Source organism: Lynx canadensis, chromosome B3, assembly GCF_007474595.2.
Source record: "Lynx canadensis isolate LIC74 chromosome B3, mLynCan4.pri.v2, whole genome shotgun sequence".
NCBI lineage: Eukaryota > Metazoa > Chordata > Mammalia > Carnivora > Felidae > Lynx > Lynx canadensis.
This window is the reverse complement of record NC_044308.2, coordinates 141011888-141039345: the sequence shown is the minus strand read 5'-3', so window position 1 is coordinate 141039345 and position 27458 is coordinate 141011888. Positions and strand designations below refer to the sequence as shown.

General features: G+C 59.8%; 1 protein-coding gene across 1 annotated transcript in view; it reads left to right on the top strand.

Annotated features, from left to right (window-relative positions):
- Nucleotides 1-3340: 3340 nt before the first annotated feature.
- Nucleotides 3341-27458, top strand: part of CCDC85C (coiled-coil domain containing 85C) — a 74694-nt gene continuing 50576 nt past the window's right edge. Inside the window, exon 1 of the mRNA XM_030319943.1 lies at nt 3341-4145. Within this exon, the coding sequence (XP_030175803.1) occupies nt 3341-4145 (805 nt within the window). The remainder of the gene's footprint in view (nt 4146-27458) is intronic.

Below are 27458 nucleotides of genomic sequence, written 5' to 3'. Positions count from 1 at the left end.
ACAGTCCATGAGTTCGAGCCCCGCGTTGAGCTTTGTGCTGACAGCTCAGAGCCTGGAGTCTGCTTTGGATTCTGTGTCTCCCCCTCTCTCTGCCCCTCCCCTGCTCATGCTCTCTCTCTCGAAAATAAATAAAACATTAAAAAAAAAAGTGCTCACTTTATTAATAATTACGGTCATTTTTCCATGGGCCCTGATTTCTTAGGCATGGTGGCCTTTCAGCCCTACGTGGTGCCTTCCCCTGTTTTGGGGCCCCCCAGGGTGGGCAGAGAAGAAACCCCAGAGTCCGGCCCCAGGCCCATCAGCCACCATCACTTGTGCTGGCCTGCAGAAACACTCAGCTGCCACACAACCTTCCCCTGGCTGTCCCAGAGTCCTTGGGAGTCTACACGCCCCTGTACTCCGCCCATGAATTCACACGGGGATCCGAGCTTCGTGGAGACAAGCAAGCCGACAGGAACTGACATTAAATCCTCAAAGAGCTAATGACCCCCTCTTATAGAGTGGTTATGATCATCACAGGAGGGCTGGCCTAGAGTCCTGGCTCATACTGAGTACAGGGTAAGTGGCCAGTGGTGGTGAGTATTATTCCTGTTGTTGCTGTTGCTAACTATCAGCCCCAGGGAGAGGCCACACACGCTTCTCCCCGCAGCTCACAGAGCCCTCCGAACCCTGGCTCCTAGCCTCACCTCCCTCTGACACCCCCCCTTTTGCAGCTTACCATCACCTACTTCTGGGGTCCTGACTTATGTTGTTCCCTCCCCTGGGACTATCCCAACCCCTCTCCTCCCTCCTCCAAAATCTGGCAAACTCCTACTCACTCTTCAAGATTTGACTCAGGGGGCCTGGTTGGCTCATTCCGTAGAGCCTAACCCAGGGTTGTGTAGATGATTGCATATACACATGCTTTTGTGTATAAATTCTTACCTAATTATTCTATGTGTGTTCAGTGAATCAATGAACAAAAAGTGGCCTTGGGGAAGTCATTTCCCTTCTGGGGCTCAGTTTCCTTATCTTCAAAATGAGGGGCTCAGATTCAATTGGTCATGTGCTGACGGGTCGTGCATTCACTCAGCAAAAGCATAGCTCAAAGCTATGCTCCTTGGAGTCATCCTCTCCCCACCATCCCCTCCTGAATATCTACCTGGAGAGAGGGGTGGATGGGTGGGGAATAAAGGACTGAATCTGGACCTCTCCAAGCACCTCCCCCCTTCCCTTCTCCACATATGGGCTAGAGTGAGCCTCTTAAAAGGTAAATCAGGTCATGTTGCCTGGTGCTAACCCCCCACTGCTTTCCCAGCTGCCCTAGAATCATGCATGATCTGGCCCCTCTGACCTCATCCCTCACCCCTTCCCTGGCCCATTCCCAGGCCCACTGGCCTTGCTTGGACAGGCCAGTAACAGGCCAACCCTAGGGCCTCTGCATTACTACTCCCTCTGCCTGGAGTGCCCTTCCCCCTTATCTTTGTCCTTTCTGCTCAGGTCCCGGCTTAGATGCACCTCCGGAGAGGTCCTCCTTGACCACGGGATCTAAAGTAACTGATTACCACTTTCTGTGACAGCAGCTGGTCCTAATCCCTACACAGCGCTTATTACAATCTCATGGTTATCTAGTGTTTATTATCTTCTCTCTAGTCCTCCCCACAGAGTGCAACGTCCCCCCAGAGGGCAGTGACCTCTGCTGTCGTGCCCCGAAGAACCACCTCCCCGCGCCCGGGGGGGGGGGGGGCGGGCAGGGAGGGCGTCTGAAACAGGACTGGTGTAGAGAAGGTGCTGGGTGCGCAGTTGTCCAACGAAGGGTTGAGCAACTGGAAATGGGGACATCAGCTGCTGCGCGGGCGCGCGCCGCAGGCCTTGGCGGCTCACGGTCGAGTGCGCGGGTTTTATCTCGTCGCGGGTCCCGGGGGAGGGACGCCCCCCTCCGACCAGCTAGCAGCAGGCACGCCGTAAACACGCTACGGGGACGCGAGGATAAAGAGACAGACTCACGGGCTGGCGGAACACCCGGGTGTCGGGCGAGGCCACCGGTGGGGAGGGGGTTCTGTGGCAGGCTCGGCGACCCCCCCCCGCCCTGGCGTTAAGGCCCCATTGGGAGATCTTCCTCTATCCTCTCACTGGTCTCCACCTCGGGAATTACGGACTCTGCCCTGAAGCCCGGGGTCTAGCGATCGGGTGGGCGGGGGAGTGGTGCTCTGAGCGCGTCTCCGGGCGGGGGGCAAGTTCCCGGTGCCCTCGCCCCCTCGGGGGAGCGAAGGGGGTACAGACCGTGCTCCGAGGCACGGCCGGCGAGGCCCCGGCCCTCTTGGGGCTCAGACGCAGGAGCCACAGCCCTGGGCTGGAGTGGAAACGCAGCCTCTGCAGGCTCCAGCAGGGGACAGGGGTGGAGATGGGGGCGGAGGAGTCGGGGGCTCGGAAGGGGACAAAGAGCCGCCCGGCCTCGGGGGAGAGCGACCTCCGAGTCAGAGTCCCATTGTTCGTCGTGTCTCCGACTACGCTGGACTCTGGTGCCCCCGGGAGGGAGAAGCGGAGCTGCCCTCCGCCTCTCGGGCATTTGTTTATTTGGGGCGGGGGAGGCCGGGCGGAGGACGCGGGCTTGGGAGGGGGCTCGGCGTCCATTTCCGCGCGTCTCCTTTAAGGAAAGCCCTGCCCTACCTTTCCCACCGTTCCCCTCCCCGCAGCCGTACCTGCATTTTAAAAGCGCCCTGTAGCCCGGGGATTGGCCGAGGCCGCGTCCTCCGGGCGCAGAAACTTGAACCTCCGGGAGGGGAGGGGGGGGGGGTGGAAGCCGGGTGGCTGGACTGTACCATCTCCTCGGCGTCCCCCGCGTGCGCCCCGCCCCTCCCACACACCCCCGGGGAGGCCCAATCGGATGGGCGGGAGGGCGGGACCGCGGCTCGAACGCGCCTCTGGCAGGGCGCCGGGCGGGCGGGCGCACGGCGCGGGGGGACGTCGGGGGCCGGGCGCGCCTCGGCCCGCCCCCTCGCTCCCCGCGGAGGCGGGGCCGGCAGGGGGCCCCGCCCCCTCCCCGCCCGGAGTGGGCGGGGCGGCCGGGGCTCCGGGAGCTGGGCCGGGGGCGGGCCTCCGCCTGCTTCGCCCGAACCCGGAGAGCGCCCGGCACGGCGGCCGCCGACGCAGCAGCGGTCCCAGCTCGCCGAGCCCCGAGCCCCCGCGGTTCACGGGCGGCCCGGGCGGACGCTGCGTGAGGGCGCGCGAGGTGGCGCGGGGCGGCCCGCACGCGCCCCCGGCCGCCCCCTGCCCGTGAGCGGACCGGCCCAGCGCAGCCCCGGCGCGGGGAGCGCCGGCCGGGCGAGGGCGCGGGCGATGCCGCGGTGACGGCCCCGCCATGGCGAAGCCCCCGGCGGCGGCGGCGGCGGCGGCGGCGGCGTCGGAGGAGCTGAGCCAGGTGCCGGACGAGGAGCTGCTGCGCTGGAGCAAGGAGGAGCTGGCGCGGCGGCTGCGGCGCGCGGAGGGCGAGAAGGTGGGCCTCATGCTGGAGCACGGCGGCCTGATGCGCGACGTGAACCGGCGGCTGCAGCAGCACCTGCTGGAGATCCGCGGCCTCAAGGACGTGAACCAGCGGCTGCAGGACGACAACCAGGAGCTCCGCGAGCTCTGCTGTTTCCTCGACGACGACCGGCAGAAGGGGCGCAAGCTGGCGCGCGAGTGGCAGCGCTTCGGGCGCCACGCGGCCGGCGCCGTGTGGCACGAGGTGGCCCGCTCGCAGCAGAAACTGCGCGAGCTCGAGGCGCGCCAGGAGGCCCTGCTGCGTGAGAACCTGGAGCTCAAGGAGCTGGTGCTGATGCTGGACGAGGAGCGCGCGGCGCTGGCGGGGGGTGCGGGCGGCGCGGGCGGCGGCGGCGGCGGCGGCGGCGGCGCGGGCTCCCGAAGCTCCATCGACAGCCAGGCCAGCCTGAGCGGGCCGCTGGCGGGCGGCGCGGCGGGCGCGGGGGCCCGCGACGTGGGCGACGGCAGCAGCACGTCCAGCGCGGGCAGCGGAGGCAGCCCGGACCACCACCACCACGTCCCGCCCCCGCTGCTGCCCCCCGGGCCGCACAAGGCTCCCGACTGCAAGGCAGTAGCCACGCGCAGGTCCCTGGACGACCTGTCCGCGCCACCGCACCACCGAAGCATCCCCAACGGCCTGCACGGTAAGGACCGCGCGGGTCCGGTAGCGCGGGTCTCAGGCCCACGGCCCCTACCCCCAGGGTGGGTCGCCACTTCAGACTCCTCCTCCTCCGGCTGGTATCCATACTCTGGGCTGGGGGGATGCCGCACCCACGCGCAGTGGGGCTTTGGGTGGTGTTTTTCTGGACACGGGATGGAGGCGTGGCCCTGCCCAGCTTCCGAATGCGCGCCCGGGCCGGGCCGGGGTCCCAGCGGACCCCAGAAAAGTTTCCCTCCTGTGGAACTGTCAGTGTTGGTGCATGGCGCCGCAAGGCTGGCTAGGGACGCCTCATCCCAGCCTGGAAATCCTTGTCCAGGAGCGGGAAGTTTAGGGGGGGCGGGGAGAAAGAAAAAGCCTCTTCCAGTACAGCTGAATTTCCCGTCTTATTTGGGGCAGCAGGCAACCCCAGACCTGGGCAGCGTCCACGTGCGTGCCCACCGGAATTGCAGCTGGGCTCCTCTCGCTGCCTTGGTGGCTGGGAAAGAGCCGGGCAGTGCGATGCGACTCCCAGGCAGCTGGGCCAGGGGCCCCCGCGGCTGAGAGCCTTTCTGGTGTGCCATCAGTCCTGGACTCAAGGGGGAGGGACCTTTCTGAACCGAGACTCTAAGGCTTTCCAGAGGGATATGTGCTTGGAATGGATCCTGGCTTTTCTCCTCTGCCTACCTCTGTGCCTTTATCTGTGGAATGGAGTTTTCCTCCCTCTTGTGGATCTGAGGTGGAGATAAAGCTCCCCCAAGGGATTTGTAAACTGTGGGTCGCCGTGCAGGAAGTGTAGTAGTGGTAGGTGGCCCGGGTGTGGGTGGAGGACCTTTGGCCTCAGGAAAGCTCAGCTACTGTCTTCCACGGTGGCCCGGTGGCTGCTGGGCCCCCAGCTTGAGCAGCGGCTTCTGTTCCCAGCGCTCTGATCCGTGGCTCTCCCTGTCTCCTCGTTCTTCCACATTTTTGGTGGCTTGGCTCCCAGTTGTGGTGGCATTGTGCTGCCTGAACTATTTGCCTGAAGGTGGAGATTAAACAGCCCTTTCTGGTTTTCTTTGAAGGCTTTCCTAGTTCAGAGAAAATGTGTCTGGGCTTTAAATGACTGTCCTTCCCCAGAGTAACGCCTGAGCGGAGGAGGGACGCTCCCTCTCTGGTTTGATGGGGGCCAAGTGGCCTCTGTGGGGTGTTGGGGTGGGCACTGGCCACATGGAGGTGGGGAGAGCTAACACAGCACAGTTTTTCCTTTATTTACCTTCGGAGCCTGCCAGTTCAGAGCAGGACTGGGTTGAGAGGGATATTTTGTTACTGATTAGCAACTCAGGTTTCCCTTTGTAACTCTGTACCCACCCCCATTTCCCACCCCAGCCTGCTGCTTAAGGCCAGTGGGTGGTTTAATTTGTCGCTGTTTCTTGGGTCTAGGGACTCAGGAGTCCCAGCCTCTCTGGCCTTGCCGCCTTGGGCGCCTTGGGAGGGGCAGATTTCTGGGCCTCAGTTTCTCCCAAGTGCAGGGAGGGATCGCTGCAGCCGTGTGGCTGGGAAATGAAACGTTTCTGGTTTTCAGCTGCGTCATCAATGACACTTGGGAGAGAGTGGCCCTGAGCACACTGCACCGAAGTGCTGGGTGCTGCTGTGCGCTCGCAGGGAAGTTCTGTCCTGCTTTGGACACAGAGACGCGGCCCCTGCCTGGCTCAGTGTTCAACCATAGCAGTGGATGATGCCCGAGCCGGGGACCAGGGGGTGTGTGGGAGCTGAGGTGTAGAGTTTCCTGCAGAGTCCCCCCCCCCCCCCCCAGCCCCCAAGTCCCAAGCGCTCTGGGAACAGGCGAGCCACAGACCTTGTGGCAGAGCTCTGTGTTGGGTGAAACACAAATTCAGCAATACTTTCACTGACTTCAGTTGCAGACAGGTTGGTGTTTACTTTTGTCTCTTGAAGTTCTGCATGGCCTTGAGATAAATTCTCCCAACAATGTGAATAGGATGCCTGGAAACAAGGAAAGTCCCTTCTCTTAAAAACTACTTTTCTGGGGGTGCCTGGGTGGCTCAGCTGGTTGAGCATCCGACTCTTAATTTCGGCTCAGGTCATGATCTCAGCATTGTGAGATTGAGCCCGTGCCAGGCTCTTTGCTGGCAGAGTGGAGCCTGCTTGGGATTCTCTTTCTCTCTCTCTCTCTCTCTCTGCTCCTCCCCTGCTCGCTCTCTATCTCTCTCTAAAAATAAATAACGATAAACTGCCTTTCTGTGCTCGGATCTGTAGTTTTACGTGGTGGGGGGGTTGCTGGAGGAGATGGGAAAGATAAAAAGCCTCAGTCTGGGTGGTGGAGACAGTGCGGTGGAGACTGGGCTTCTGCCTTACATACTTGGCCTCTGTTCATCCTCACGAGAACCCTGGGAAGCAGTATTAGCCCCATTTTCAGACGAGCAAGTGGAGGCTGAGAGAGGTTCTGAGCATTGTCTGGGAAAGCAGTGGAGATTGGAAGTGTCTTAGCACCAGTTACCTGGTGGGGGGAAGCTGCAGGGGGAGGTGTGGGTTGCCGGGCGGGGGTCGTCCGGGGGCCGCTGGAGCTCGTCCATGGCTCAGGCCGAGTGAGGGCCGTCCTGCCAGGACTCTTAACAGACATTGTTGACTCGCGACCCTGGTTTGCTCTCGTTTGACATTCTGGGAAGTGTCACTTCCTTATCGGTGACCACAGAGCAGATGGTTGATAACCCTATTACCCGGAGGGGTCAGACTGTCTTCATTCGAATCTGCCTCCTCCTGGTCTCTGGGACAAGTTACTTAACTTCTCTGAGCCTCTCTCTGCTTTTCTGCAAAGCGGGGCAAAACCCAGAGCATCCCCTTTATCCACCGAGGTCGAGGGAGGTCAGGATCTGCACACAGTGAGTCTCTGCAGTTGTCTGAATCCTTGTGCTGCATTATTTCTTCCCAGGCTCCTCATGAAAAAACAAAAGGGACCCCTTTGCAAAGGGGCCTGCCAGGCAGACTTTGGTGTTCTCTTCAAAACTCTGCTGTTTAGACAGCTCGCCTGGACCTTTGAGACCATAGCACCTGCTCAGATGGGGACTGTGGCCCTGTAGTTACCTTGGAAGTAGCCGGGTGCCTGCAGCCGGGGTCGGGGGAGGGGGTGTCGGGGGGGGGGGATGCCCAGGAAGCCTGCTGTGGCCCATCTGATTCCCGGCTGCCCTTGGCTGGGTGGGGCCTGGCAGCCCAGAATGCATATGCAAACAGGCCTTTTTCCCAGGTTGTTTTTGACCAAGGTCTGGGCTGTGCTGATTGAAGTCCGGACTGGAATGCTCTTTGCTGTACTCATGTGGGACAAATGAGGCAGGAGAACCCCAAACTCAAGAAAGTCACATTTGCCCCCTTGAACTGATAACTTTCAAGCAAAAGCATTTTCTTTTTTCTTTAAAAGAATTTTTTTAATGTTTATTTTTGAGAGGGAGACAGAGAGAGAGACAGAGAGTGAGTGGGGGGAGGGGCAGAGAGACAGACAGAATCTGAAACAGGCTCCAGGCTCTGAGCTGTCGGCACAGAGCCCCATGAGGGGCTTGAACTCCGGAACAGCTAGATCATGACCTAGGCTGAAGTCAGACTGAGCCACCCAGCCGCCCTCAGACAAAAGCATTTTCAACAGTTTCCCTCCCACCCCTCCCCCACCCTTGCTTCCCCCCCTCCCCCCCAAGTCCCTGTATCCACATCCTGCCCTCCCCAGGCACACCCTTGCCCATTCCCCTTTAACTAACCTAGGGAAGTCAGGACCTCCGGCAGCCTTTGTATGGGCCCTGTTTACTTTTTTAAAAGTTTGGGTGAAAAATTTCAGCTTCTCAAAATAAGATGGATTTCTTCTCCTGCTTGTGTTTTTTGTTGATTTCGAGGGAGGATGGAGTGAGGGTGGTCTGGACCTTGAAAAAAGGCCCGGAATAGGTCTTTTATTAGGGGCCTCCCAGCTCAGTACCTCCTGGGCAGGATCACTAAGAAGACGGCTTTTCCTCAACCCAGCTAGGTCTGGGAGCAAAGGTCAGCGAAGACAATGGGGTGGGTTAGATTAGCCTTTCCCCCTCCCTCCCCAACCTGACCCTGACCTTCCATCCGGGGCCTTGGGGTGTCGGGCCCCCAGGGCCAGGCACAAAAGGAAGGCTGACCCTAAGAGGCTTATTGGTAGGTGACCCTGGGGAAGGCCAGGGCGTCCCCAGCACTTTCCAGTTTACCAGAAAGACCTTCCCAGCCCTGACTCCATTATGCTCAGAGCCCCCAAATGGTCCCATATTGTAGATGGGGAAACTGAGGCTTGGAGAGGAGCGATGACTTGCTCCAGGTCCCACGCGACCGCTTGGGGGACCTAGGGTCCATGTTGGGTCTCCTGTGTCAGAGTCTGGGCCTGCCACTCTGTGTGTGCTGTCCCTTGGCCCGGGATGTTCTGTCTCTGTCGGGCTAGGAGAGACTCCCATGGGAGGCCCCACCAGCAATGGAAGGCCTCCAAGAGCTTGGTCCCGGGCAGATGGACACAGGGCCGGGGGCAGCTCCAGAGCCTAGACCTGTGTAGCAAAGGTGTGGCACCTCTTCTGGGGAAGCCAGACCCGGTGCCTCATCCCTGCTCTCCTGTGTGCCTGTGTGAGCCAGCACGGCTCATGGAGATCCGTAAAACGGGGGGTGTGGGCACAGTGCAGGCTTCTCTTCGCGGGGAGTCCTTCCTCGCTTCTTGTGTTTTCATTCCCTCGCGTCTCTCCCAGGCTGGCTTCCCCTCTGCCGTGGTGACCCCACCAGACCCCCTCACCATGGCCCGGCCTCTGAGCCCCTGGCACACAACTTGGGTTATAATATTGTCCCCAGAGCAGCATGATTAGCGAGGAAATCCTCTGCTGCTCGTAATCTGCCTTTTCCACCCATGGGGATTTTCCACCCCATGCTTGTTGGTGTCATCAGCACAGAGAACTGGACGCCTGGGACCTTAGGCGAGTTCCGGAACCTTTGTGGGCCTCTGTGTTCTCATCTGCAAAGTGGGAGGCTGTTGCCAGCCTTTGGGTTTATGGGAGCGGGGGGCACAGTGAGGCGTGTGAACTGTGTAACGTGACCGTCTTCCACCGGTTAGTTCTCCCCCGCCTGGAGCATTCAGTGCCGGGTGAAGCCTCGCCTTGCCACCTGCTCACTGAGCCCCTAAGCCTCAGTTTCCTCACCCGTCCTGAGGATGGTAACACCCTGGTCCCAGAGCTGGGCCTCCAAGGGTAGGTTCGGCGGCCTTCCACTGTCACCCGGACCCCTGCAGATTTGCCGCCTCGGGGTGGGGACGGGGGACCCCTGCCACGTGCTTGTGAGGACAGCCTCGTACCCGCCTCTTGTCAGAGCCAAGTGATCCCTTGCCTAGTTGGGCAGAAGGGAGACAGCATTTCAGCAGGAATACGGCAGCATGAGGTCCGCAGGTGGGTCTGACCGCCGGTGCCGAGAGCCCGGGAGGAGCTGGGGTAGCCCCGGGCCTGGACGCCTCCTCCGGTGAACTGAAAGAACTGAAACGTGGAGCCCAGAGAAGAAAAGCCTTGGGGCCGGGTTGCTGCTGCTGTAAGGCAGGGAGGGCTGTCAGCCCAGGGGGTGCTGTGTCCAGCCTCTGGGGGAGGGAGCCCCACGGTTGCAGCCATCCAGCCTTTGGTGCCCACAGAGAAAAGGACCGAGAGGTCCAGGAGGACCCTGGTGGCTCTGGAGGTGGGCGGCTCCCCAGCGGGGGAGGTGTGCGGGCTACAGCCTGGAAACCGGGTAAAGGGCGTTTCTGACCCCACTGCAGGGGGATACCCCCGACAGCTCTGGGGATGCGGTTGTGTGAGTGGAGAACAGCGGGTAGAGAAGAGTGGAGAATATTTGGATGGCAGAAGGGCAGGGCCGGGTTGTTGAGAGAGTTTGCCCTTCAAGCAGGAAGGACGACACGGGCACACGTTTATTGAGTGGTTACTCTGAGTTATGGGTGCCACGCACACGGTGATTCATGTGGGCTGGCTCGGGGCGTGGCGATTCCGTCGCATTCATCCGGTGGCTGTCATGGCCGGGCTGGGGACAGCAAGGGAGGAAGCCTGGAGCCTCCGAGGTGGCCGTGGTGATAGTGGCCACAGGAGAGAACCTTCCCTGCAGGTTCTCAGACCGGGCGGGTCTGCTCCAAAGCAAGGCTTTGGCCCAGCCCCTGTCTTCCTCCTTGTGACTTCTAGGGTCAGGCAGTCCTGAGCTGGTGGGGGCTTGCCCTCTCTTGGCTGTGGCCTTGTTCCGAATCCGCTCACGGAATAGGCACAGCCCACTGCCACTCTCTGCCCACGCCTACAACCTGGGTGCCCAGGAGCCGTGCAGGGATGATTCTGGCATTTCAGAGCTGGGAAGCAGGCAGTTCCGTCTTCCTGGAGCCGGGTGACCAGGGCGCCCAGGTGCCATCCCCAAAGGCTTGGTGACAGAACAAGCTTGTCTGCTAAAGGGATGGGATGCTCCTTTGATGGTGAAAAGTCAGGAATGGTCCCCCTCCTGGTAAGCGCCTAGAACTTGCTGCTGTCACACATTCCCCTGCTACTGTCCCGTGCCTGCGTGGGTTGGCAGGGGCGGGTGGGTGGAGGGCTCTGGGGCAGGTTTGGAGCTGGGTCACCCAGTAGTGGTGGTTGCCTGCTCTTGAATGAGTCCCTGTAATGGTCCCCAGCTCTCCAGGGACCAGGGCAGAAAGCTCAGGAGTTTTATTGATTTGCCTGTAAATGTTCTTGGGCTCACCCTGTGCGTGGTGTTTGAACGGGGGTGTGGAGCACTGTGGATTCTCTATTTTTTAAAAAGATTTTTAAAAGTGTTTTTATTAAAAGCTTTTTTTTTTTTTTTTCAACGTTTATTTATTTTTTTGGGACAGAGAGAGACAGAGCATGAACGGGGGAGGGGCAGAGAGAGAGGGAGACACAGAATCGGAAGCAGGCTCCAGGCTCTGAGCCATCAGCCCAGAGCCCGACGCGGGGCTCGAACTCACGGACCGCGAGATCGTGACCTGGCTGAAGTCGGACGCTTAACCGACTGCGCCACCCAGGCGCCCCAAAACTTTTTTTTTAATGTTTATTTTTGAGAGAGAGAGAGAGAGATGGAGTGTGAGTGGGGGAGGGGCAGAGAGAGAGGGAGACCCAGAATCCGGAGCAGGCTCCTGGCTCTGAGCTGTCAGCACAGCGCCCGATGCGGGGCTCGAACCCATGAACCGTGAGATCATGACCTGAGCCGAAGTTGGACGCTTAACTGACTGAGCCACCCAGGTGCCCTCCCAATTTTTTTGTTAATGTTTACTTACTTTGGGGAGAGAGAGAGAGACTGAGAGTGGGGGAGGAGCAGAGAGGGAGACACAGATGCCCAAGCAGGCTCCAGGCTCCGAGCTGTCAGCACAGAGCCCCGCGTGGGGCTCGAACCCACCAACCGCGAGATCATGACCTGAGCTGAAGTCAGACGCTTAACCGACTGAGCCACCCAGGCGCCCCTGTGTATTCTTTAAGTGGGGAGCAGGAGAAAGGGAGGGAATGTTGCTGTGTAAAGGTTTGTTAAGTGGACCACTAACAGATAACTCTGGGTCCCCTAGGGAAAGCCCATCAGAAAAGGTCACAGCTGGAATTGCCTACAGCCTGAAGAAAAACCCAACCCAGGGACTTGGGGAGGGGAGTGCAGGTGCAGTGGGAGGGGCTTCACAGATCCCACCTGCCCCAGCTTGTCCACTACCCAACCCCCAGCCCTGCCCTCCCCAGTCACCCTCCACCCCCCTGAACCAGATGTGCCTGGGCTCCAGGTGTTCCTTCTGCCAAGCCTAGACTCTTCCCTGGTCTCTTCTGCTTGTACTAACCTGCTGCACCTTTGGGGCTCAGCTTAGCTCCTGATCTTAGCCACCCCCTCTGCTGAGCTGCTAGCACCCCGAAGGGGTTGAAAGCCCAGGCGCTTCTGGGACTGAAAGGGGCATGATGAAAAACTCACCTCAGGCAGAGAGGGCCCCCTGGGCACGTGTGGCCGGGCAGGTTCCAAGGCCTTGTGGACTGGAGCTCCTGCCCCCCCCCCCCCAAAGGCCCACACCTGACCCCGTATGACTTGCCACACCCCCTCTGAGCCTTTTCCTCAGCAAAGCTGGGTTCCCAGTGGGGCCCAGCAGGCCTTCTCCTTGCTGTGGGAGCCGGGAGGCTCTTAGCACCATGCCAGGCGTGTTTAAGTTGCACTCAAAAGACAGTTTTGGAACCTGCCCCTCTGTGCCAAGGCTGTGAGTCAAGAGGACCAGGGTCCTGGCCACACAGGCTCTGAGACAGACAGATGATGGACTGGGGGCCCCAGCTCTGTGTGGCCGAGCCCTGGGGCGGGTCCCCTTTCCCTTCCAGCTCTCTGCCAGTGCCTTAGGACTCCCGGCAGTTTGTCGGAGGTTTCCGGCTTTCCCAGGCACGGCATTTCCTCCGCCCTGAGATACCATCAGTCGCAGATGCCCTGTGCACTTAACAACGGCTTTTGTAGGGAGGGGAAGACCCTACAGCGAACGCACACGTTCGTTCTAGGAAGCACCCCACATTGTAACAGAAACGGGAAGGTGCTCGTCTTTGAGTTCAGGAAACAGCAAATGGCAAAGGCCTCCGGCTGTTGGGGAAGCTGGAAGGAAAGGACCACAGACCCCCGTCATCAGTGGCCCCGTCAGCTGACGCGCTCCCCACATCTGGGGATTTGGGGGCACAATGTGCCACCCAGCACCGTTCTGTGCCTCGGGCCACACAGACACAATCAGCGGCTTCCGCCCACTTCTGACCCCACTGTGTGCAAGTGACAGCCTTCTCTCCAGGCCCTCATTTTCTCATTTGAAAGATGGGGGCTTGGGTGGACTGTGCTGAGGGTCCCAGAGACCCTGGCCTTCTCCAGCCCCCTGACTCAGTTTCTACAATGGACAGAGGCACAAGGGAAGGGCCTCCTGCCTGTCTTCGGTCGTCTTGGTGGTTTTGTGCCAGGTCCGGTGGTTGGCGCTCAGCTTGGGGCGAGTCTCACAGTTGAGCACCTGGGGTGACAGAGGTGCCCTGTCCAGCGCTGGTTGAGGCCGAGACTCCTGCCCGGCCAGCCTGTTTTCGTGCAGGGCCGATGGGATCACCTCCCTTTGCCATCCGATCTCCTCTTCTGAGGCTAGGTAACGGGTTTGGCGCTGGGAGACCATGCTGGGTCCCAGTGCCCCGGTGTGGGGTTGGCTCGGGACAAGGTGAGGTTTCCTTGTGGGGCAGTCCTGTCTCTGCCTGGTCCACAGCTTCCTCCCCACACTGGCATGCCGTGGGTGCTCCGTGTACATCGGGAGAGGACTGGGGGTGGGGGGAGGCACCTCCCGATGTGACCCTCTTGTTGCTTTAAATGTACTTTGGCCACCTGCCCCTCCCCCCAACCTCCCCATTTGCTCCATTTGGCACCAAATGGCCTTCAGTTACTTTAGAAAAAAAAAAAAAAATCAACCCTCCCCCCTGAGGGTGGGGGCTCTCATACTCTCCCTTCCCTGTCTCCCTTAACAATTACCAAAAAATACACACTTTTACCGGTGGTTCCTAACCGTGGCTGCGTATTAGGTATCGCTCGGGGAACTTTAAACAATGCCAGTGCCTGGACCTGCCCCCAGGGATGGGCCCAGTTGGTTCTGGAGGCTTCGGTGGTTGGGCAGGCTTCCCTGGGCATTCTGCTGGGCAGCCGGAGCCCTGTGGGAAGCTCAGGAGAAAAGCCACTGGGCCTGCTGGGGCCGCCCAAGCTTAAGATGGCCTGTCAGCAGGTGGGCTGGGGGCAGCCGCTGCCCCATGCTGGGGCGGCTGGGCGTCGCAGAGCCTGGCCGATTGGGGTGGGGAGGCTGGTGTCAGCTCCTGTTAGCAGGAAGGGAGAGAGAGGCCTGCTTGTGTCTCCCCTTGCTGACCTTTGCTGTGTGGATGCCCTGGGTGGCGGCGGGGGGTGGGGGGGGAGCGGGAGCGGGAAACTGGGTTTGAAGCTGGATGTGCATTTCCAGCCCTGGATGCATTAGACTTGCTCCCCTCCTCCTGTATCGGGCTGCCAGGCGTGGCCTTCAGCACCCCCACTGTGGGGTGCTGGCCCACCCCCCGATGGGCTTGGGGGCCTTTTTAGGCTGCATTCAAGGGGACAGATGCAGGCAAGGCCTTGTGGCACTGACACCACCTCTATGGAGAAGCGTCGACCCATTTCCAAAAATAGCCCATCCCCTGTCAGGGGAAGCGTCTCTTTGTCTCCCCAAATCAGTCTTTCCGTCTCCCGGGCTGTAAGGCGATAAGGAGGCACGCTCTTGTCTTGGAATCAGAGGCTCCCGGAGCACCCGCCCCCCGCCCCCCACAAGGGCCTGATTGTGTACGGGCCCTGAATGTGCCCGCCTGTCACCGAGCGAGCGCGGCACCGGCTCCTCTGCCTAATGAGCCCGCTCTGGGAGTGGCCCTTTGTGGTGGGTTCCGGCTGCCTGTGCCAGAGCTCTCAGAAGGCTCCATTTCCCGGCTGCCCAGCGTCCCTCGTAGCTGCGGGGACAATGGGACGCTCCCCGCCTGCCCTTTCTCCTTTTTTCTGTCTTTTCCGTATTTTCTGGAGTGTGCGCACCCCACTTTTATACCTGGACAGCAAATTGAACAGTGACTTTGTCCCTGTCTCAGCGCCGTCTGTCCTGGCTGGCCGGGACGCCCTCCTCTCTCCCTCCTTTCCCAGCCCCTCCTGTGGGACCTCCCTGCACCATTGTCTCCTTCCTCTTGTGCTCCTTCCCCTGCAAACAGGCTCATGTTTCCTAGTCCAAAGCAGTGAACAAAATCCTCTCCCTTCTGTCATCCTGCCTGCCCCCCCTCCACCCCAGCCCCAGGCCGGCCTGCCTCCTCCCCACCCCCCACTGGCTGCTTCTTGGTCCCCGGCAGGCCTGCCCTGGAAAGGTGACTCTGGCTTTGCCCAGTGGCCTCTTGTCCTGACGTGTGGGTGGTGTTTGATGCCCACTCTGGGCTTGTTTTCTAGAACAGGGTGGGCTGGTTACCTCCATCTTCTCTGATAGGAGCTTCTGGCTCTCCGACCCCACCTGTGCTGCGCTAAGCCCCCTAGTCTCTCTGTCACCTCTTACTGCTGTCTTGAGCCCGGGCTTCCAGTGGCCTACCAGTCACCATCCCATCGACTCTGTCCTTTGGGTTTGGGTCCCTTCCTCCCTCACCTGTGTGCGCGTAGCCTCTGCCTCACCGGTGGCCACCCTGCTCCAAGGTTTCCTGGCTCGAGCCCCGAGCTGCACTGGCCACAAGTGACCGCTTCAGTTCCATTTAATTAAGATTAAGTACCATGGAAAGTTTCAGTTCCTGAGTCACATTAGCCCCCTTGCAAGTGCCTTGCACCTGTTGACAATGCAGAAAAGGAATCTTTCTGTCATTCTAGAGAGTTCTCTTGGGCGGTGCTGATTCAGACAGCTCCTCGCTGGGCCGTACGACTTTTCACTTGGCCCCAGAAGGAAGCGCTGATGCTTGAGCATGGTGTTGGGGCTCCCTCCTGTCCCCACTCTGCATCCTTCAGGGATACAGTGGGCCCTCAGGGCTGCCGCTGGCAGGATTGCTCTTTCCTACCTCCTGTACCCGCCCAAATCCTGCCCTTCCTCAGGCTTGGGGCAGCCCCCGGAGGTGGCCAGTCATGGGACGTGTGACCAGCTGCTCTTGTCTACTTGGAATCCTTGAGCCAGGATCCTGGTGGTGGCCCTACGGCCCTGGAAGCCACTGCAGCTGGTGGCCTTATGCATGGGTTCACATGCGTGTGCAGGAAACCCAAGCTCCGAGAGGCCACACGGCTCCAGGAGGCTCTAGAGGTCTCCCTGCAGAGCCCAGCCACCAGCTTCTTATCCTCAAAATGAGGCCAAGAGGCCTGCAGGATCAGAAAACAAAGAAAATGGCTTTTAAAACAGTGGAGTGGGGCGGGGCCGGGCAGGGTGGCAGTGTGGAATGGACTTAGGCCAGCCGCTGTTCCCTCCTGTCCCCTCCCCTCCATCTAGGGAGCTTTCTGGAGAGGCTGCTCACCTGCCCGGGCTTGGTTAACCAAATCTGAGCCGTTGATTCCCACGGCTGTGGCCATGGCCGTGGCCGTGGCAGGTAGCAGGCCGCCTCATCACCTCAACTCTTGAGCTTAAATGAGCTGCCTGTGTCCAGCTGTGGGTCGTTCCTGAGGCCAGTCCCTGGCAGGTGAGACCACGGGTGCCACACCTCGGGCTCTGGGGTTGGCCCCGTGGCTCGCTGTGCCTCCTCGTGCCCTTGCCACGCTTGTCCTGGTCCACACCCCCGCTGGTGTGTGTGTAAGTGTTGGTGGCGGTGGTCGGGGTGATACTGGTGCGATCACAGCCGGGTGGAGCTCTCTCTCTTGTCCCCTGTGAGGGCCTCACCCTGGAACGAGGGGCTGATGTTCTCCCTTCTCTGACCTTGGGGGCCGGGAGGCTCAGAGGAGAGCTCCTAGTAAGCCGTCCTACTCCGGTAATGCAGACAGTGTGGACGTGGGAGTTATGGCAGGTGGAGGATCCCTGACGTCAGTAACCTGGAGGTTCCCCTAAGACCTGCTGCTGCCTTCCCTACCCGCTGAGGGCATGTCCTGTGAGCCTGGGTCCTGCTGAGGGCAGAGGGCGGCTCCCGGAGAGTGATCAGGAGATGCCCTGGCGGTGCTCCCTGCCCTCCCCACCCTGAGGGTGGTCTGAGCCTGGCGCCTTTCATCTTGCCCTTCCCTCCACAGAGACCTTAATCCCTTTCTGCCGAGTTAAGACCTTGCTCCTGTGAGTGCCAGCCAGGTTGTGGACGGCGTGATCCGCTCCCCAGTGTGTGGTGCCGACGTGCTGTGGGAAACGCCGACGGAAAGACCCCTTGTTTCTGGTGCAACCCAAAGTCTGAGCATGAGGGAGGGCAGAGGGGGAGCGGCTGGCCCCCCTGGCTCTGCCGCCTTCTCCCCTGAAACGTTGGCCCAGGCAGGCACCCTGGAACCTCCTGGCCTGGGACTTTATTTTAGGAGGAAGATGTCTCTTCTGGCCCCTCAGCAGCCCCCACTGCCTTCAGGATCAGCTTTGCCCTCTCCCCTGTGCTGACCCGTCCGCAGGTGCATTCACCAGCGTCCACGGCAGGGTTCAGGAACCCCCGGGGCCCCTGAAATGACTGTGTACTCGTGCATTTTTCCTGGGACGTGACCCATAGCTTTGAGAGTGGTCCACAGCCCCAGGAAAGACCAATAACCACAGTAGGAGAGTTCGTGAAGTTCCTCCATGAAGCCTTCAACGATAACAACAACCACAAGGTGAACATAATGCTTGCTCATGATCAGGCAGCTGCACACAGGACACAGCAGTGTCGGGGGAGATGGAAAGGTCTTCCTCAGCTGACCGGGCGTCCCGGACACCCGACAGTCTCGGCTTGTGTCCGTCATCTGGCAGGTTTGGATGGCAAGCTCTGTGCCCGCCCCTGGCCGCCCTCCGTCTTTAGAGGTCATCACTTACACCTTCTTCCTGAAGCCGTTTGTGTTTATGTGTTAGGATCGTGCAGGTGTTTTCATGTAAATCTTTTTGGCTTCCTGGACTTCTCCCTCCTCGTGGTTTCCTTTCTGCCTGAGCCTCAGTTTACCCACCTGTATGATGAGGCAGTTGGACCAGGTCTTCAGAGACTCAGAGATCCTGGAAGGACTTGGTGAAGTTCTAGGTGCCTGGGTCATCTCCGGGCGCAACCTGGCCCCTTCGCGTGCGGCCAAACCAGTGCCACTTGGTTGGTTTATTTGTTTGCCTGGTTTTTGCTGCTCTGGGGCCTTGAGGACCCATAGTGGCCCAGTTTCTAGCCTCTGGCCCTCACTGTGCGAGTGCTTGCCCAGGTGGGGGAATGATCTGACCCAGAATCAGGAGGCGGCAGCCAGGAGGGATCGTTTGCCACTCTCCCCCTATAGGGAGATCATTTGCCAGCCCGTCCCCCTATAGGTCTCACCTGCCGCGTCCCCGAGGCCTCCAGGCACAGCAGCCGTTGCCAGCAGGAGCAGAATAAAAACAGGAAAGTCTTCTAATTTTCTTCTTTTCAGTTGCAACCTTGATCCCTCCTCCCTCCTCCTTCAGACCAGGCCTCTGGTGACTTTTGAATAGGTCTGCAGGCTCCCTTTTTCCCTGGCTAAATATACTTGCATTGGTGTCTTACTTGCCTTGATGAACATGGCAGCTGGGAAGCATCCAGGGAGGCCCAGGAGTGAGGAGGGGGTGATTGCGGCACTGGACTGACCCAGCCAAGGACGTCTGACTTTGAAAGGTGTTCATCTACTCGCACGCTGGCCGGTGCTTTCCGCATCCTGGGTACCAGTGGTGTGGAGTGGCTTCGTGGGGAGGAAGGAGTCCCGTATCCATCTGAGACACCTGTCTCCCCTACATCATCCCTACCTGCCCCTCCCTGGTTTGCTGACTGTCAGCTGGAAGAAGCAGGAAGGAGGGTCCCCATGGCTGGACGCATCTGGGAAGCCTGGGAAGCCACCCCTCAGGGGAGGGGTGACCAGGTGGGCGGGGAGGCCCGAGGGGAGGTCAAAGGGGTACTGGGCTGGGCTCGCGGGGTTCTCCCTGCAGATGAGGAAGCTGAGGCTCGCCAGGAGCCACGAGTGTGACAGGGCTTTGCTTGTTTGTGTAGCAGACGTTTCTGAGGCAGCCCGTGGCCTGGGGCTCCTGGCAGCAGTGACTGCCTGCTGCCGTGTCCTCCTGCACCTGGCAATGAGCCTTCAGGGAGGTGGGGTCGGCCCACTGCAACGGCAGGGAAACGGGGGTGGCACCTCATAGGGTCGGAATAAGTCCGGGCACATCCATGCTGGTTTCCCATTTTTCCTTTCTAATAGATAAGGAAAGTAGCAAACACAGCCTCTGTCAGAGGCCTCGAATGGGACTTAGTTCTGACCGTTAACATCACACACTGCAGCTAGTTTTGGTCATGATTTATAGAGGATGGGGTGAAAGATGGGCTTGGAAGGGAGCGACTGGCCGCAGCAGCAGGGGTGTCGGGGCTGACGGAGTCCCGAGACACAGGTCTGTCCCGAAGCTGGTGATTGTGTCCGATCACATGCCCCAGCGCCCTTTATTCCTGTCCGCAGGTTGTATCCTTTTTTTCCCTAAAGTTTATTTATTTATTTTGGGAGACAGAGAAAGACAAAGAGAGAGGGAAAGAGAGAGAATCCCAAGCAAGCTCCGCACCATCAGCGCAGAGCCTGATGTGGGGCTCGAACCCACGAACCGTGAGACCATGACCTGAACCGAAATCACGAGTCAGACGCTTAACCGACCGATTCATCCGGGCGCCCCCTGATTGTATCCTTCTGATGCCGCGGGTGATATGAGGCCTCCAGCAGGCCTGAGCTGTGTTCGGCAAAGGCTGATTCGCCAGCGTGTCCCTCACCCGGGTGAGGTGGTGGTTCAGTTACCTGGCCCCTGAGGGTCTGTGCCACCTGAGAGGGTCCCGAGGAACGGTCCTCACGCCCGAGCTCTGGCCGTGGGTCCACCTCTGTGATCCTAGACGAGTTGAGCAAACCCTGATGCCTCAGCTCTCGGCCTCTGCTAGACAGGGTGACCCGTCTGTTCCACCCACGGGCTGTTGGGGACGGCACACTGGTGCGCGTGTGTGGTGGCTGCAGCCGCTCACCCGGAACCCCGTGCCTTCTGCACATTCACTCCCATGATTCCCGAGAAGCCAGGGCACTTCGTTCCTCCATTTGACCAGAAGAGGAAACCGAGGCACAGCAGGTATAAGTAGCCTGAGGTCCAGTGTAGAAAGGGGCCAGGCTGGGATTGGACTCACAGCCCTCAGGCTCTGGGGCTGCGTTCCCAACCACGCCCCCGTCAATAACTTTCCCCCATTTGCTATAGAGAACTTAGAAGAATGGTCCCCTTGGGCCCCAGCACCCAGGCGGCCTCTGGGAACCCCGGGGATGTGGCCAGTGAGGATGTTATCAGTAATTGGCGTGTTTCGTCACCTCCCGTGGGAGAACCGGCTGGTTCAATGGGCTTGTTAAGGAGACAGTCGGGACATTCTAGTCTCTGGTGTGGTTTTTCCCCTCTCCGTGGGCACTGGGGCAGTTGCGTGCACTTGAAGGTGGAGTACTGGCTCCAGAGCCACGCGGGATTTACTTTTCCCACGTTACAGATTTCTCCTGGTGCGTCATGCGCCCCAGATGTCGTCTCTGCCTTCGGTTTGCCCTGAGATGCACAGCCTCCTAATTTATCCTGGGATCCCCTGACGGGGAGGCCGGGATGTCTGCTGATGTGTGAGCCCCACCGGGGCCGGGAGGGAGTGTGTGCAGGCAGGGGGGACCAGGATGCTCGCGTGCTCCCGGCGTCTCTCCCGCCTTCCCCGACAAACCTCTGCAGCTGCGGGCTCACCTGGTCCTTCCAGGCTGCGGGCTCCCACGGGCTCCCACCCTCCCGCCCTCCCCCCGATTTATCACTGGTGGAGATAAGGAGCATCATTCTCCCCTGAATAATCCATAGCTCATTGTGGAAAGCTTGGAAGACACCAGGAATCTCAAAATTGAAATTTAAAAATCATCTATAATCCTGTCCTCTGGAGAGAACTGACATTAGCATTTTGCTCTGTTTCCTAGATCAGGAAACGCTGGGTCTAAGGAGAGCTCCGTATACCTCTTTCTTTAGCTTTGTATTTTGAAATGGTTACAGCCTCACAAGAAGTTGCCAAAGCGGTAGAGAGGGCTCCCCTCTCCCCTTCCCCTTCCCCCCCCCCCCCCCCCGCTTCCCCCGGTGGTGACATTTTAGTACAGTACGCTATCGAAGCAGGATCATGACCTCGGCACAACGTGGTGGCGAGACACAGATCTTGACTCAGATGGCACCTGTTTTTACCTGCACTCCTTTTTCTCTGCATGTGTAGAGTTTTGTGAGATTTTATCGCATGTGTAGAGTTGTCATGCTCTTTTAAAAATACACTTTGCTATCTGGAACCATTTTTAGTTTTTCAGAATCATCGAGGAGACAGATGAAGTTCCGTGACCTGTGTGTGTGTGTGACCAGTTTCCCCTCCCTTGTGAGCTTCCCGCAGTACTGTTGCCCCTTTGTTGCAAGCAACGAATCGATACCGATCCATTAGTATTAACTAGGTTTCCTGAGCTTTTATGTCACGTCCTTCTTCTATGCAGGATCCTTATCCAAGACATAATTTTTAAAAAACAATTTGCCGCAGAGGCACCTGGGTGGCTCGGTCGGTTGGGCGTCCGACTTCGGCTCAGGTCGCGAGCTCGCCGTCTGTGAGTTCGAGCCCCGCCGTCGGGCTCTGTGCTGACGGCTCGGAGCCTGGAGCCTGCTTGGGATTCTGTGTCTCCCCCTCTCTCCGCCCCTCCCCCGCTCACGCTCTGTCTCTCTTGGTCTCTCAAAAGTGAATAAACGTTAAAAAAAAATTTACAAAAAACACACTTTGCCACGTAATGTCCCTGCAGTTGGGAATCTCACCTTTTTTCTGCAGGAGATGTTGATTCTGTCTTCTTGCATCATGGACTGTTCTTTGAACATGTCTTTGCTTGCTCCTTCTGTTACACGGACGAACCCCCCCCCCCAAATCCTGCCTGCCCGGGGCGGGGAACGTCGGAAGGGATGCTGTGGTCTATCATGGCTTTTTCGGGCACGTCCGTCTGTCCTGACGGTGGTCCTAGGGCCCGGCCTGGCACAGTCCTCCGTGTGAGGAGGGGACAGCTTTGGCAGAGGCATACAAGCCTCTCCCAGCGGCCCTGCAGCTGGTCCTGTGCTTGCCTCCTGGGACGGATCACCTGGGACAGCTGAACCTTCGTGAACACGAGGGCGTGTGTCTGTGACAGACCGGACGAGGTCACACGGGGGGCAGAGTGTGGCAGTGGGGTGGGATAGGGCAGAGGAAGAAGTTATAGCACACAGCTCTGGGCACTGGGGAGGCCGGGGGAGGCACGGGGGAGGCCCCGTGATCTTGGCTGAGTCCCACCACCTCTGTGAGCCTCAGTTTCCCCTGGGGAAACCGGGCACACTCAGATGTCCATCACGGCCTGGCGAGAGAAGCAAATGAGTGAGGGTTTGTTTGCAAAGTGCAGTGACGTGTCCGGTGAGGGCAGAGTAAGTGAGTTACTCTTCACTACTGGTGACCAGTAATGGTTGAGAACACAGATTTGATTTGATTTTTTATTATTTTTTAAGTGTTTATTTATCTTTGAGAGAGAGAGAGAGCACGCGTGAGTGAGGTGGGGCGGAGAAAGGGAGAGAGAGAATCCCAAGCAGGCTCTGCACTGTCAGCTTGAACCCACGAACCGTGAGAGCATGACCTGAGCCAAGATCAAAGGTCGGATGCTCAACCGACAGGAGCCGCTCAGGTGCCCTGAGACCACAGATTTTAGATTTCGAGACTAAACAGCCTTTTCTCTGACCTGCTCCTGTGACCCACCATACAGCCCACACATTGCTTGGTTAAGAATAACTCAAATCTGGGGCCATTTCCGAGGGGTCGTTGATCCCGCCCCTCGGTGGCCTTTCAGGGCCAGGCCGCCGACAGCAGGTCCTGCCGACAGGACGTTTCTCTGCAAGCCCATTGAGAAATCCCTCTGGAAATCCTCCTTTGGCTCTGGGGCAGGGAGGCGAGAGAATCGAAGACAATGGGGACCACAAAACAAAAGGCACAATTGTTGGGGCCGTCTGGGCAGGGTCACTGGATGCCCTGGGCCAGGGCGGGCAGACCTCTGGGCAGGTCATTGATTTGCTGCCCACCCACTGGGCGGCCACAAACAGGTAACTTCTGGTGCAGCCTGCCCATGGGGCTCTGTCCACCCACCTTGCCCCGGTCTTCACTCCGCAGAGCTCGGTGGTTGGGGGGGTGAGCCTGTGCCCGTGTGTCTCTCAGTACTGCGCTTAGTACTGGCTTCACTCTGTCTGTCCGTCTCGGGGCCAGACTTTCGCCCTCCCACGCCCACCCTCTGCTCCACTTCCTGGAGCCAGCCTCCCAGCTGGCCTCCCCACCTCCAGGATTGTCCCCTCCACCGCTCACTCTGCCCTTCTGGAATATTCTTGAAACATAGCCTCTGCCCTGCCCCCACCCCTGCAGGGACCCTTGCCTCAGCGTGGAGTTCGGGCTCCTGAGGAACTAAGTTGGAGGTGCTCTGGGCTCCGACCTGGACTCCTTTACCACACCCTCTCCCATCTCTTCCGGAAGCTTCTGTGACCCCAGGCCAGTAGCAGTCCCTGAATACCGTCCAGGCAGTTCCACACCCTGTGCTTGGATGTGGTTGTCTTCTTCCTGACCTCCAGTTCCCTTCCCCTTCCTTGCTCTCTCCTCGCCTGAAAAACTCCTGCTTGTTTTCAAGCTCCGGCTGAAATGCCACCCCCTCTTCACACTTCCCCTCCCCCAGAGTCTAAACAGTCCCTCTTGCCTTCGCCCTCCGTGCTGAGTATGGATCTGAGATGTATTTCGTTCTGTCCAGGCTGGGACTGTTTCAACACCAGCCTCTGCTGCGCATTCCAGGGTTGGTGCTGTTCCCTCGCTGTCGATGGTCAGGCACTCGGTGGCTGTTTGCCCAAGGGCCACACCCGAGCTGCCTGCGCCTCCTTCCTCTGGGACCCAGGGGGCCCAGCCTGTTGCTTCCCCACCCCGTGGCTCTGGCCACCTGGATGGCTGAGTTCCTGGAAGTGTGACCCTTTGGTGGAGGCCCCGGACCGTGAGGCCAGGATGAGAGGCAGGCCCACCCCAGGGACTCGCTCTGAGTGCATGTGGTTTTTACCCAGGGGGTGCTGCTGGGGTCACACCCCAAGCCCCACTCCGCCTCATACCCCTGGCCCCAGGCTGCGATCCCCCAGGCTGTGGGACCAAGCTGGATGGGGATGCCTGGGGGGGGCGGGGGGGGGGCGGGTGTCTGGCCTCAGGCCATCTCGAGGCAGACAGTCTGAAACCCTCTGTGCCTTAGTGTCCTCATTAGGAGCATAAAGATGGTGAGGTCAGGGGAGGTGACAGCAGGTGCAGGCTGGTGTGTGAGCCCCTCCTTAGCCGCCCCGTGCTCACGGGCCCTCCGTGGGGTGGGGCGTGGGCAAGGCCCGAGAGTCGCCAGGCAGTGACCCTCCGTCCACCCTGGCCTGCCTTCAGCGATCCCAAACAGGCACCCTTGCCCTGCGGGCCGGCACTGGCCTGTGTTTCTTTGCCTGGGCTGTTTGGGGCTGGGTTCCGGGAAGATTCAGAGGATGAAGGGGATGTCGCTGCCCCTGGACCTCTGGAGCACCCTGGGCTCTTTGTGGGTGACCCTGTGGGTCCTGGGGGGTGAGTCGGCAGGAGCCTGGGGGGGGGGGCTCTCCTGCCTGCCCCAAGCCCCAGTTCTCAACCGTGGAGCCGGCCACCAGCTTCTCAGATGAACCGAGCTGCCGACGTGATACGGGAGGCTGAGGCGAGGGGTGCGTGGCCTTTGACCAGGCTCCCCGAGAACAGGGCCCCAGGCGCTCTCCGGCCTGCCCTGTGCCCAGTGCCCGGAGTGGGGCAGGAGTGAGGAACGTGTGTGTGTGTGTGTGTGTGAGAGAGAGAGAGACACACACACACACACAGACTATATGAGTTTGCGTGAGAGTGGGTGTACGTGTCTGTGTGTGTGTGCATGAGCGTCTGCGAGAGTATGTGTGTGTGTGTGCGTGTGCGTGTGTGTCTGTCTTCACAGCCTGCACAGCCTGTACCCGCTCCCTTTGGCCACGTTCGATGGCTTAGAAGCCTCCCTCCCCATGGCTTCTATTTTTGTTTTTCCCTTCAGTGGAACAGTCACAACCGCGGGGCCTCTGGAGTGACGTGGCGTTTAGCACGTGTAATTGGGAGAGGGGACACTTTTCGTTTCTTTTAATATCCACGCTCCTTCCCTCAGCTCCTCCTGAGAGCAGAGCCAGCTTCCCTAAGCTCTTTCCCAGGGTATTTAACACTCTGCTGGGCGGTTTGACTGTACCCATGGAAGGTTCTAGGTGACATGTGCTCAAGGCACCCTCTGTCCCGTCCATCAGTCCCCACTGAGTGTGTGGAGGGTGCCCCCCCCCCCCCCCCAGTGCCCGGGCAGGTGTTGGGAGCGGCTCCCAGAGCACACAGCCCCTCCCTCTCTAGTGCTTATGAAGCCCTCATTGTAGGTGAGGAAACTGAGGCCCGGAGCATGGAGGGAGCTGCCCAGGTCGTGCCCGGGGAGCCCTGAGCCCCGAGGTGTCCCTGGGTTCCAGTGTGTGTGTTTCCCCCCTGGGATGGTGTCCGGGGGACGCTGGACCAACGAGATGGAGGCCCGGGCGGTGTGGGCGCCCACCGTGGTGGCCAGTGTCCCCGCCATGGCTTCCCTGGGGCACGAGCCTGGACCCGCTTGGCCGGTGGAGGAGGAGGCGCCCTGGGGGCGTGGAGGGGAGGCCAGGGTGACCTCCGGTCCTGCCACCCGCGGTCTGGGTGGATTGTCTCAGCTGCTGGCCTCAGTCTGCTCCGCTCTCAGGTGGGCTCAGGGACACTCAGGTGGTGCCGTGCGCCGGGGATGCACCACCCATGCGCAGCCGGTTCTCAGACGGTGGCGATGCTGTTCATTCATCAGTGTTTATTAAGTGCCCTGCGCGGGAGTGACGAGCAAGACGCAGACTCGGAACCACAGAGGAGACAGGCCAGGGGTGTTGTCTCTGGGGAGGTGGGACCCAGCCCAGCTGGTGCAGGTGCAACCACTCCCCCCGCCGAGGTCTTCCTCTGACACTGAGGCCTCCGGCTGCAGAGCTGATGGGGGAGCAGAGTCCCTGGGGTGTATGGTCATTGGTGCTCCCCTTTGTACCCGGGCAGCCTGGGTGGGGGGGGGGCTCACCCGTGGGTGCGGGTAGGTGCTCTGATGGAGGCATCTGGGGTGGTGGGGTGGGGAGGGTGGCATGGAAAGAGTTGCTGCCTTGCTGTGTTACCTCGGGTGTGTGTCCTACCCTCTCTGAGCCCTGATTCCCTGCAGAGTGACTGACAGGATCCCACCCCTGGGTCCCCAAGGTGTTGTGGGGTGAGAAGATTGTAAACCTGGCAGAGGCCATGCAAATGTTTGGCGCCTTCCGGGCAGCCCACGTCGGGAGCTCTGCTCTCATCAGGTTGGGTGGGAGTGGGTGGGGGGGTGACTGTGACTGCAGGCAGCTGCACGCAAGCCCTGTGACCATTGCACCTCACATGCCCCGGCATCCCCAGGTCGACGTGGGCTTGGCTTCCTTTGATATATTTTGTACGATTATGTTTTACAGTTTATTTATCTATTTTGAGAGAGTAAGAGCATACGTGGGGGAGGGGCGGAGAGAGAGAGAGAGGGAGAGAGAATCCCAAGCAGGCTCCATGACCCTGGGATGGTGACCCGAGCCGAACTCAAGAGTCGGACTCTTCACCGACTGAGCCACCCAGGCGCCCGTTGGCTTCCTTTTAATACTCCCGGATCTCGCAGGTTCTTGGAGGTGAGGCTGTCGGGCCAGAGAGGCAGGTCCCACCGGGGAGGTTTGTGGCTCCATCCTATCCCAGGGCCAGCGCGTTACTAGGCAGAGGTGGGGGGTGAACCTCCTGGGGGCTCCTTCTCCTGGGCCACCTTGGTCCTGTTCCGAGCAGGAAGGGCTGCTGTGTGCCCTCTGGCTGTGTTTGCCGTCTCTGGGCTGCTGGTCCTGGGTTTTAAGATGTGTTCAGCGGGGAAGACTTAGTTAGTAGCCACGCTCTGGTTTGTACCGAGGCAGCTAGGAATCCCCACCGAATGTCGCAGTGTCACTTTGTGATCCTTCAGCCCCTTCGACGTGCCCTCGGCCCCCTTTGTGGGGTTGTGGTTTCTGTCGGGGGATGGAGGGAGACGTGGCCGTCAGTCTAGCCGTCCCTGTGAGGGGCGCACGGACAGGGGAGGCTTGTGGGGTGAGTGGTAGATGGAGCTGGTTTTCTGTTGCTGCTTCGCTTCTGGACGGGAATGGGGGGATCATCTCCGCTCACAGGTGTCTGACGGGGCCCAGAGGGTGGGCTCACGTTCCTGACGTCCACCCCGGGCCCCCGGCCAGCAGCCACGAAACACAGACTGTGAGGGTCAGCCTGTGTGCTAACATGCCGGCCATCAGTCCGGGGTGTCCCAGGGTGGGCTCTTTGTTCCAGAAGCTGCCTTCCCATCGGTTCTGCTTCCTCTCTGAAAGTCTGCGAATGTCCCGGCCACCCGAGGCAGGGCCAGGGGAAGCCTGGAGTGGGGCAGAATCTTCGGCACGTCCCTGGCAGCCTGCTGCAGGGCCTGTAGCAGGGGTGTTTGCGTGGGGCGTGGCTCAGAGGGCCTGAAGCAGGTGCAGCATGTGTTTCTGCCACTTTGTTGTCCGTGTAAGGGGAAGAAGGCTCGCTGGACAAGCGTTTGTGGATGGTTTCCTCTC